Consider the following 12,716-nt stretch of genomic DNA (forward strand, 5'->3'; position numbering starts at 1 on the left):
AGAAAAATAGAAAGAGCTATGCTTGGAATATCACGTTTCACTCAAATGAGAGAAAAAATCCGGAGTTCCGACATCCGTCAACGTTCAAGAATCAGGGACGCTGTCTCATTTGCCAAGGTGTCAAAAATCAGATGGGCAGGTCACGTAATGAGATTTAAAGACGACCGCTGGACTAGAGCTGTTACTGACTGGATTCCACGGGATGTCAAAAGAACGCGTGGCCGCCCACCTACCAGATGGTCAGACTTCTTTGTGAAGATCATGCACGATCGGTTTGAGGCTCTTCATGTTCCCAGAGCGAACAGATGACATTGGGCTACACTAGCACGCGATAGGGACAAATGGAGACGTTACTGGCGCCCGCTCGAGCAAATCGAGGACTAACGGGAAGTTAAGTGATTAAGTGATTAACTGTACCTCATGGTGGTTCACTAATAAAAATTTTTAAAAATAAAATAAATAAAATGACTTGCTCGAAAATTTTTATTTTAGGTGTATTCAAATTAACACTGTTTGCAGAACAATAGTTTGACATGTGGAAAACCTATTTTAAATGGATTTTATCATGTGTATGATTTTAGAAATTTATTTTTGTACAATAAGTGATGAGATAAAAGGAAAAACAGTTATTTGAAAGGTAATATCAAGCTCTTGGAATGCTATTTTTCTGATTTTTAAACTGAAGCATGAAAATAGTAAAGATTGATATTGTAAGGAGGAGTTATTTGAGAGTTGCTTGGTTACTGCACATTTTATTATAATATTAAAACTTTTTGGGGGGTAATTACTGAATATTATTGTTTTCTCAACTGATCAAGCACATTCTGTTTTGTGATGCTGTGCCATTCGTCAGGGATTTGGCCCCAACCTTCAAATTTTAACTTGTATTTTTTTTCTAGATTTGATCTGAAGTGACAGACAAACCATTTCCAGTATAGCTGGGTGGAGAAGTCTGGAGTGATGCTCCATGTGGCATAAACCCCTCCTGCCTGTCGATAGGTCTTGTATGGGAATGTTTTATCTCCCACATAAAATTCACAGTTACTTGCTACTGAAGTAGTACAGAAATCAATGGAAAAGTGGTCTGTTGCATGCCATCTCCTCCCAGTGAGAGCCTTTGAACGGTGGAAGGGAGCACTGTGGTCTCCATCATGTGCCTGGATTGTGTTTGTACAGACTGTTCCACAGAAGGGACATTTTTCCCAGCAGCCAGAGAGATGTTCAGAAAGAATGTCACTGATTTCAAGCATCACATCCTCCTCATTTGTATTTAAGCATTTTTGTTCTAAGTCCTCCATTGTAGGATCCAAAGCATCACTCATGGCATCTTTAAGAAAATCAAGATCTTTTACCTCTTGGTGTTCAATGCTTATCAGGTCTTTTCTTGGAAAGGCAAAGTCACTCCCTAGACTATCACAGAACAAATTCAACCACTCTGATGCAGTCTCATTGCTGCTTCTATCTTTAGCAATTTCTGTTGAATCATGAATAGCTGAGCGGATGATTTCCTTAATGTCATCTAAATTTTGTTTCAAAAATGATTTCATTTTTTTACTTCCTTCACCTGAGTAATATTTTTGAACCTGGCTCACAATGAAACTTCTGAAGAAAGATCGTGGATCATGTAGATATTTCCAGTACCTATCAAAGTTTTCCTCTTCTGCCAGAGAGATGAGGATATGTTTCTCTAGGTTGGACCTGTTTGCATTGAATTCAGGGCAGGTTCCTCGAATGAGCCCAACCATCTGACGAACCACTCTTCTCCACAAGGTTGTAGAGACAGCAGGAATGAGTTTGCTCCACAGAAAATCAACAGACATTTTGATGTTGGTTGCTCCTTCACAAGATATCTTAAAACTCATAAAGAACTCATCTTTCTTCCTTTCCAGATAGTTTACAGGATCATTTGCTTCTTTGAATGCCCTGTGTATCTCCTTAAAAGTCTTTGAAGCTTTTTTAAATAAACTCAAAGCCAAATCAATTGCATATGCAGTTTTAAATGTGTACCTTTCCTGGTTGGATGCAGATTTTACCTCCTCATCTATTATTCTAAATATTGCATAGAAATGAGAGGAATTGTAATCATGCTGCTGCTTCTGAACTTTGCCAAGAGTTTCATTAAATCTTAAGACTATGCGTTCAGTAGTCACATTTATGGATTCTTTGTCTTGTGCCTCTAATTTCAGAGTCTTCAAATTGAAATATTTCTTCTTCATTTGGACATGCTTGTCATATTGGATCTGAAAACTTTCTCCACAATTATTCTTAATTATATCCACTATGTTATTCTCTTTGTTGAAATAACGGAAAAGGATGTCTTCAGAATCCTTATCAATATCAGGGTCTTTAAGAGGATGATGCTTTGAGGTTACATCATAGATCCATGTTTTCCAAAGTTGATCAAATCTTTGATACAGTTCTTCACTACTTAACTCTCGACCCTTGACAGTTAAGGCCAACAGTTGACTTTTTTTCACTATTTCCTTTTCATAACTTGATATTTTGCTATCCAATTTTTCTTTATTTATTTTGAAACTGGCCATTTCTTCGACCTTTTTTTGGACATCTGAAATGAGGGCGTCTTTTAGAAGTCTTAGCTTATTTTCAAAGCTTACTTTCCACTGAATCAGAATTTCACTGTCTGGATCATCCTTAAAATATTTTTCCATTTTTTGTTTGATGTTGTCATAATGTTCTGAAACTTGAGTCTCAAGCATGTTTGTTTCAAGAGTCTGCAATTTTCCATTCTGAATCTGGTTCATGAGCTGGTCATGCAAGCCTAGTATATGACACCTTAAATCCCAATTCCAACAGTTATACATGGTTTCCAGTTTGCTCATGGCCAGGGCCTCTTGCATATTCCTGAAGCTGAAAATAAAGTTTTCAGTCAACAGGGCTTTCCACAAATCTTGAATTCTCATTTTTACACCTGATATCTTCATGATACTTTTCCTAGATTGCTGTTTGGCAATCTCAAGAATCTGATGTTTGAGTTCCTGAACATTGTGGCTGTAGCGAGGATTAGGAGGGGCCATTGGTGGGTTGCCATCCCACAGGTGAACGAAATAGTGGACTTGTGTGCTGACATCAAATTTAATGACATCACTAAAGCAGGTTATATCTGAACACTGCTCTTGTTCAGCTGCTGCAGCTGCCATTTCATCTAGTCTCTGTTCCAACCTCCTTCGTCCTTCCATGGTTTGATCTTTGGCTGTAACTTCCCCTACATTTTGATGAACAAATAGACAACTTGGAGAGATTTTCACTTGTTTCATCCTCAGAAATGCTTGGACAGTTATTTGTAGAATATCTTGCATTTCTGATGGGTTTTCCCCAAAAATATTGATCAGTGTCAAGTTGGCAAGTCCAATGACAAAAGTCGCCAACTCATTGTCATGATTCTGGGATTTGTTGTTTAGTTCTAGGGCCCGAAGTCCTTCTGTGTCCACAACAAGTAAAAAGTCAAATCCGATTTCCTCTGCAAATGTCTCCTCCACCTTGAGGAGTTGCATGTAGGCTCCCTGAGTGCACCTGCCAGCACTGACAGTGAACTGTAGCCCAAAAAGAGCATTGAGGAGGGTGGATTTTCCTGAACTCTGTATGCCAAGGATAGAGAGAACAAACAGCTTTTTGTCTCCAAGTTTCTCAATGACCTTATTGAAAACAGCTGCCACCCACTTTAGAGGCACATAGGAAGCTTCCCCATCCATCAATTCGATGGGAACCCCAGATATCATCAACTCTGCAGCAATCTGTGGCAGCGAGAGGTAAAGTGTCTCCATAGTGTTGAAGAAGGAACTTTCTTCTAGAACTTCATAGATTTGACCAACTTCCCTGAGAATATGCTGAATTCCCAAGGTACTGTCATTAATCTTCTGGGAGATTGCGTTGACATCATTTTCTAAGGGTTTCCAAACATTACTCTTGGATGCCTTATGCTTTTCTGTTTGTACTTGTGACCACAGGCTCATTTTCCTTGCATTAAGGGTTTCCAGATATGGTGCAGTTAGTTTGTCCAAAAACACAGTCAGCCATTGCAAGAAATATAATCTCGTGTAGGTTTCTGAAGGGTTTAGAAACTGAAGGAATTCTTTCATTAAATGGTTGAGTGGAAAGGCCTTCCCCAATTGTTCCTGCCTAATTTTTTGTTTCTCTGTCTCTGTATCACTTTTGTGCTGTTCAATGCTTCGATTCCCCTTTTCTCTCAGATGATAGAGTTCTTTGTCTTTTTTGCACCAATTGTGCCACAGTTGTCCCTGAAGGGGTAGTAAGCTTTCTTTTATCTGAGTTATGTCCACTTCTTCGAGGAGGCTTATTAAAAACCCTGCCTTTTCTTTGGCTTCCCTGCAGTCTCTTCGGTCTTCATCAATCAGGAATCCTTGTTTACGAGCAAGAAGGGCACAGTCTTCTAAACTGTGAGTGAAGTGACAGTGTTTTAGCAAATTTTTAATAGTAGTTGTGAGCTCCTTTGATAATTCTGCTTCATTTCTATTTTTGATCCCAATTTTCACTCTTTGGCCAGAAGTCTTGGTCATATTTTCTTTATCATCATATAACAAGATGAAAGGCTTTGATGACTGACACAGGCGACGGACACAGTTTCGGTTTTCTTCATCGTCGTCAGTATTTGCCATAAGGATCACAAGGACAGAAGAGACTTCTTGGAGGAATGTGAGCTGCTGTTGATATTCTTTTGCATTTCCATGGAGATTGGCAAAGGTCATGCAGCTGTCAAACCTGTCCTCTTCTAGCCCTGAAGGACAGAACCAGCAGATTTCTACCACACCCCCCATCAAAAGACAGTCTTTGTTGCTCCCTTTGCATTGTCTGTGAAAAAAGATATCGTGTTTCCGTTGACTGAGAAGACAGTTCATGATCTGAGATTTGGAAGCAGAAAAGCCATTTCCAACTCTAATAAAAGACACAATGAAAGTGGGGACCAGGCACATCTGCTGATTATTAAAATTGTTTTTCTCATTTGATGATTTCTTTCTTTGCTGCCAGCTTCTCCTAATTTGACTGAGAGACCAAAGGTAAAATTCAACCTGGGAATTGCAAGGATTGGGTACAAGAAGGGGGAGGGCAAACTGACAAAATAGAGAGTTTTCCCAAAATATACTGTCTGGCAAAATCATCTGCACAGTGAAGAATTGACATCTGAATGTCCATTGGGTGGATACTGGGTCTGGGAATATGTGCAGAAGTGGTATTGTCACTGTCTTCAACATCATCTTCAAAGGGATCAAAAGTCTCATTACCCTGATTTAATCTGTCTGAGGAGACTTGACTCTTTATTTCTTGATCATCGTCACAAACTAGGTATCTTAGTCCATAATCTAGCATTTGTAATTTCTGCAAGAAATGTAAGGGAAGTTCCTGTTCATTGCTGGGTTTGTTATTGTGCACAGAAATCTTGTAGATCAAATGGAAGTCAGCCCTGGTCATCCTTTTGGGAAACTTATCTTTTAGGCCTAGACGCTGGAGTAACTCTAGAAGAGTTCTATTTTTGTGGACCTCACACATGTACTCGTCAGTGTCATGTGTTTCGTTGGATGACTTCTTTTCATAGTGGATACTCTGTAAGTCTTTCTTCACATCATCCATATTCACTGAAGTCATGGTGGCATCACAGTCTCCATTTATAAGCAATCTCAGGTCTTTCTCCAGGTTTTCCCAAGCATATGTCACAAATTTGTTAAGGACATGGGCAACTTCTGCAGTCAAGGAATGTCCAATGTACTCTCTAATCAGTGCCAAGCGTTGTTCTTTCACCTCTGGAGAAACAGCTGTGACTCCAACAGTTGCTGTCAATGCTGTGAGCACCAGGAAAGCCTGAGCCCTGTAGTTGCAAACATTTTGGAGCTCCAGGTACTTATCATGGACAGCTTGCATTTCGTTCAGCAGGAAAGATAATTCCTCACTCCCCAGAAGATGCTGAAAAGTATTCTTAACCACATTATATCCTACACAAACCGCAAAGGAAAGCAGCAAGAGCTGTGTGTCTGGCTGCTGTGTGTCTTGGAGGTGATTCAAGATGCAGCCAAGGGACACACTGATTTTATAAGTGGCCTTTCTTTGAGCTTCCTCTACTACTTCTGGGGACTGAGATTTGGCCTCTTCTTCCATGAGAACACTTTGGCTTTCTTTTAGCACTTCCATCAACTCAGAAAATTGAGTGATGATGATGTCGTCTTGTTCTGATTCTGACTGGAAGAGCCACTGCATAATGGAGTGTTTCTGGGGAAAGTTTTTCACACTGTAGATATGAGGATTCAGAAGGCTGCGCAACTGAGACTTAATGAACTGATTATTGTTAGTGGAAGAACTTCTGCACAAATTAACAGTATTTACCAGAAAATTCTGCAGACTCAAATCTGCAAGGCATATGCTAATCCAGCAGCTATATCCTTTTTCTCTCAAGGTCAACATTTGCATGAAATCTATCAGTTGCTTAAGTTGCTCTTCTGGGTCAGATACCTCCCAGGATTTCACAGTCTCTAGGAACTCCCTAGCCTCCTTTTGAGCACTCAGCAAATCTTCTCCTGCTTGGATCTGGACAGTGAGTCCAGTCAAATGATTATAGTTCTCTAACAGGCAAGTAGCTACCTGAAAATAATTCCTAAAATCATTTTTATGGTTGGATAGAATTATTTCCCATATGGGTACCAGCTGATGTCCCCTGTCAATGATGCACCAGGTTTGATTACTAGCAAGAAGGCCAGATTTCCACTGAGTAAGGCTATTTGTTTCTAGTGGGCCACCTGTCTGAGTTATAGATAATTGTACCCTGGTTTGGAGGGTTTTGGAGGCTGTGTTCTGAGAGGCTGTGTAGGAATTAGAGGATGACACATCTCCTCCTGCAGCAGCAGTCAGGCCAAAGCCACAGTAGCTGCCTCTTATGTAATCATTTAGCATTTCTACAGATTGTTGTTTTACTTTCATCAGCTGCTCACTTTGGAAACCCTGTGAAATGGCCTTCCACCAGTAGATTCCTCCCAGGTGTAGAGGACCCTCATTTGCATGAGAACCAAACCTCAGGAAGAAATTTTCAATCCTGCTCCTCAGAACATGAACTCTGTCTGGGTCTTCCGGGTGACTGAGAAGGTTTTCAATGCACTTCAGTTCCTGGAGAGCTGCCTTGGAGAGCTGGAGTTGATCATGGGGAAAGTGGCAGGAGACCAGCGGGACATACATGAACTTGGTTGAGCAGAAATAAGAGTGCTCAGAATGCAATTGCTTGGCTTCCATGGATTCTGAATGTTGGCTGTGATCCATTCCAGCTTCCAAACTACACCCCCAACCACTGCCTTTGCCTATGGCAGATGCACTGAATCCCAGCTTTTCTATTTTCTGTGTGAAGATGGATTCTTCTTGAGAAGATGTAAATTCCTTTGTTTCCAACCGTGTGCCCTGCTCAGGGCGAAGGAGTGAGAACTCTTCGGGGATACTGAGTAGCTCCTCTCTCCTTTCCAGCAGTTCTCTTTGAAGGCGAGTTTTATAAATTCCCTGCAGGGCCAGCCCTCCAGAGGCTGAGCTCACCAATTCTTTAGCTGGGAGGTTTTGTCGGGAAAGCAGAGTCTGCTCTAAAGGGTTGAGTTGTTTGAGCATATTTTCTATGACTTCTTTAAGTGATTTTTCCAGGGATGGCCAAATCTCATTGGGGATCTCCATTGCTTGCCTCAGTTCTTCTTCTTTTCTCCTTACTGCCTCTTCCTGTCCTTGCCTCCCTTCATTCAGCAAATCTCTTAACTCCTTTAGTATCTGCTCTGCCTGCTTCTGCTTTTCTTCTAAAGATTTCTTCTGAGATTCCTGTAAATCTAAAAGACTATTTGACTGAGACATGTTAAACGACTTCCCCAGGGCACTTTCTTCTGGCAATGATGTCAGGTGAGATTTTAGCTGCTTAAGATCTTTTTCTTCTAGGTGTTGTAAAACATGGGAAAACTTTCAGGAGTTGGTGAATTTTGAGCAAGGAATGTTTTCTTCAGCACTTTTTAGAGTTCTTTCCTTTTTTCATCTTTGAGCTGGGCCACACCAGGGGTGGTCTCTACTGTGCCAAGACTGCAGGAAAAAAAGTAACAATTACTCTGAGTCATGACATTGGAATGTATCATCAACATGACCTAAAGTATAGTATACTAAAAATTCAATTCGACTAGATTCAATTTTTCTAATCTTTTTACTTTCAAGACATTAATACTGTTAAAATTCTACTTCCTGCTGGACATCTCGTGGGTATCGTTATTCTCAACATTGATTGCCAAGTAGAATGTATTAACACTTTGTGATATACAGACTACTTTCATTGAGATTGTTAAACTGAGCATTAGAAATAGAGAAGCAGGGGCTGGAGCAATAGCACAGCTGCTAGGGCGTTTGCCTTGCATGCAGCCGACCTAGGTTCGATTCCCAGCATCCCATATTGTCCCCCAAGCACCGCCTGGAGTAATTCCTGAGTGCATGAACCAGGAGTAACTCCTGTGCATCGCCAGGTGTGACCCAAAAAAGAAAAAAAAGGAAAAAAAGGAAAGAGAGAAGCATATATATGAGTTTCAAAGCCTATACTGATTTTCTTTTTTCTTTTTTCTTTTTTTTTTTTTTTTGCTTTTTGGGTCACGCCTAGCGATGCACACGGGTTACTCCTGGCTCTGCATTCAGGAGTTACTCCTGGCGGTGCTCAGGGGACCATATGGGATGCTGGGAATCAAACCCGGGTTGGCTGCGTGCAAGGCAAATGCCCTACCCACTGTGCTATCTCTCCAGTCCCTATACTGATTTTCAAAACAGAGAAATACAATCTATGATCTTCCCTGTATTCTGTTATATAGAATTTTGTTAACTGGCTCCTATTCTGTTTCTTTGTAACTTCCCAGGAGGTTCCATGATGTTTATTTTCTCTGGAGCACATAAATTCATTTAGAGTTATCAGTATTACAGTGTTGCCCAGTATCATCAAACAGCTATGTTGGCATTCTTACTCCTACAAGAGGTTTTTTTGGAGTTGTGAGATGTTACATCACATGCTAAGGGACTGAAGAAATCTTTCCAAGATGTGAATTTATAAAAAGCTTAATGGGTCTACAAGGGTAATATAAATAGAAAAACACAGTGAATAAGCCCAAACCAAACTCCTACCTCTTGTTCTATTTGGGAAACAAAACTCATATATTTCTGACCTGTACAGCAAGCCACAGATGAAAGAGAACTTGCAGAATTTCAGTCTTCTTGAGTGGAGTTCCAGCATGACTTTTGTTGGATTCTATGGGGCTGAATTATTTCATGATTATCACCTTCCCTATTGAGAAAAATGAGAATGTTGACTGAGAACAAGGTCACCAGTTCTGGCTGGCTGGAGGAGCACATTTATCTCCTATACGTCCCAGAAGTTTGAATCAGAATCAGAATCTTCATGACTAAGACAGGGAACAATTGAGAACAGGATATATATAAGAATATCAAAACACCAAATAGATATCACATGCTATTAAAGGCAGTGTTTTCCTTTGACTCTGCTTACTACATCAGCAGGAAGTCCTCACATGAAGCTTTAGGAGACTCTCACATTAATGTCTTCACACTTGGTCCTTCGAAACCTTAATACACTGAATGCTAAGCCCTACTCCCCCTGCTCTATTTAATTTATTTAATGTATCTAATTTATTTCCTTCAATATTCTCCTGATTTCACTAGAATTATGTAATTTGGTTGAGTACTATCAGAACCAGATGATATATGAGAAAGGGTGAAATTACATACTCGAGATATTGTATCTACCTATAAAAAGAAAAGGGTAAGTTCTCTGTTGTCATTTGCTCAGTTATAGGACCAAGAGAACATGTTAAAGCTGAACAATTATTCCACAAAAGAGAGTAATAGGGTAGAAGATTAGTACCATACATGTGAAATATGTGAACATAATTATCTTTAATTGTGCCAACATAACCCATGAGAAGATTAGTAGGATTTGATGATGTATCTTATACTATAGTGAAAAAGAAAGCAATGTAAAGCTACAAGGACATTAAAAATCAAGAAAGTGAAATTTGCTTCCAGACTCTGAGCCAGGTTGAGTCTCATCTGTCTGAGAGGGGCCAGGTGAACCAAGCACCCACCCAAAAAGAGCGCAGGCAGACAAGAAACTCCCCAGTCCACAATCAATGAAATGCTCAAGCTCAGTCTCCACTGCTCCAGACGGACCTCATCCAGAAATTGATCTGTTGAAGAACTTAGGTATGCATATTTTTTGACTGAAATCTCCAGGCTCTCATGGAGTGGGGAATGGGCTCCCTAATACCACTTCCCTGTTCTTCAAGGAGCCTTGCAATATGCCCATGAACTACCTCTGGTGCCAGATAAGCTCACTAACCAACCATGATCCAGAGACTCAAATCTCAAAAGAGATCAACAAGCTGCAGATATGCTTCCAGACCTTAAAGTCACCATCCAGTTAAAATTTTAACTCCAGCTGTATCACCCCATTCAAAATTTTAGAATTCCTAGATCTAATGTGGCCGTGTCTGTACACCACTGATATACCAGGTATAGGACACCACATTGGATGGGATTAAAGTAGAAGGCAGTCAATCTCAATTAAGAAAATGCTGATGCCCAAGGCTTAATGTGTAACAACATGTCAGTTACCTCTTATACAGGGGCTTAATGACTCCATAGTGAGATACAACAATCTTCACATACTTTCTTTTAAGAAATACTTTTTTGATCATTTTAGTGAATTATTCATAACAAACAATATTAATTATTTAGGGCCTGCTATTGGAGCAGGCTTGAGTGGTGGTTGTGAAAAGTGGAAATAATGGTGGTGAGATTGGTGCTAGAAAATTTAATGTAGGATATCATCACAAACAACTTTATAAACAAATAATTAAAAAATAAATAAAAATCAAGAAAACATGACATTATCAAAAGATAAATTAGAATTCACCAATAGAGCCTGCCTAACACCTTCCAGCACCTTCACAGGGAAGAAATTTTCCTGGACTCTCCTGGAGATCAATGCCTGCCTGAAGGCACAGCCGTCAGACCCTTAGCCTTGTCTGCTTCTCACTGCCTCCGTGATAGTTGATAAATCATTCCTGGACTTTGCATCAGTAAAGTGCACACCTAATTCCTCACCTAGGACTTCCTTTTAGCTCATAACCCATGGAGGCAAGTACAGCTCCAGAAATAATGAAGAAAAGAGGAATCAATGGACAATGACACAGCCCTGGGGAAATCCCATGTACAGATCTCTCTAATCTGCTGAATGTGGATTTCAAAATTATAGTGATTAATCTGCATATTGGATTGAAGGAAATAATAGATGAGAGTTTCAGCAAGGCATTAGAATTTTGCACACAAATAGAAGAAAAAGAAAAGCTACAAAAGATAATATAATGAGCAAAGTACCAAAATTAGCGGAATGCATCAGCAGAACAGATGACATGATGCATGAAACTATTCATAATGAACAAAAGAAGAAAACATAAAAACAAAGGGATTGGGAGACAGGACAGAGCTTAGCTATTTCAAGTGAGAATCTAGGCCAGATTAGATTCTCAGGAACATATGATTACCTGAATATTGCCATATGTAGCCCTGGAGACTTCCTAGCACCACTGAGTGTGGCCCTAAAGACCTCCAACAAAATCAGAACAGCCCAAATATCCCAAGCATAAAATTATGTCCTTGAACCTTTGCATTGAATCAAAGATCCATGACAACAGATCTCCATCAGTCCCTGGACCTCCTAAGCTTGAGAGGCACTCCGTCAAAAATGTAAAACAGGGGCTGGAGTGATAGTACAGCTGGGAGGGTGTTTGCCTTGCATGTGGCCGACCCAGGTTCAATTCCCAGCATCCCATATGGTCCCCTAAGCACTTCCAGGAGTAATTCCTGAATTCAAAGCCAGGAGTAACCCCTGTGCATTGCCAAGTGTGACCCAAAAAGCCAAAAAAAAAAAAGGTAAAACAGAAAAAATAATTTAAAAGTATCTTGGAGCTAGGGAGAAATAACACCCAAATATATAGGCCATAGATGCAGCAGAAGAAAGATAAGGAAAGATATTTGGGTGACAATAATCATAGAACACTTTTCCAATTTTAAGAACAGCTTAGATCTCCAAATCCAGAAAATTTATAAATTACCAATAAGAGTAGACTCAAACAAACATCAAGAAACATAGTAATTTAAAAGGCAAGAACTAAAGATAGAGGTACTATCTTGAAAGAGTTAGACTAAAGTCCCAAATTACCTATAAAAGAATCCCTATGAAATTCACAGTTAATCTTTCAAAGAAAGTCCTATGAGATAGAAGGAAATCCTGTGATTATCCAGCACAATGAATTAAATAGGCTCTCAAACAGAGTACATCACACAGATAGATTTTCATTCAAATCTGATGGAACAATACAACACTTCATTTCCCAACAATAGTTAAAGAACTTCTTGGTCACTGAAGCAGCACTGCAATATGCACTAATTTGTCTAGTATAAAAAGCTGAAGAAACAAAAGCTAAGTTGACACACAAAAAGCCCAGACCCCATACAGAAATATGGCATTAAACCCCTTAATTTTATTCATTTCATTAAATGTCAATGTTCTGAAGTTACCAATTGCGGAAAGCTGCCTCTTTATGTAGGGTTCTTACCTGAACCTAGCTCTGGGATCTGCTTCATTCAGAGGGTGAAGTGTACGAGGCATAGCTCTCTGTCCCGCT

The 12,716-nt window shown here is 39.9% G+C and overlaps 1 protein-coding gene across 1 annotated transcript; it reads right to left on the minus strand.

Moving 5' to 3' along the window:
- Positions 1-469: 469 nt before the first annotated feature.
- LOC130025183 (interferon-induced very large GTPase 1-like) lies at positions 470-7,947 on the minus strand (the record flags this gene model as incomplete). The annotated part of the gene is given in 2 exon segments (XM_056116130.1): positions 470-5,093; positions 5,095-7,947. Coding segments are annotated over 2 exon segments (7,152 nt in total), but the record flags the coding sequence as incomplete, so codon positions are not given.
- Between the last annotated feature and the right edge of the window lie 4,769 nt (positions 7,948-12,716).

This window comes from Sorex fumeus, unplaced genomic scaffold (genome assembly GCF_029834395.1).
Source record: "Sorex fumeus unplaced genomic scaffold, SorFum_2.1 ptg000030l, whole genome shotgun sequence".
Lineage (NCBI taxonomy): Eukaryota > Metazoa > Chordata > Mammalia > Eulipotyphla > Soricidae > Sorex > Sorex fumeus.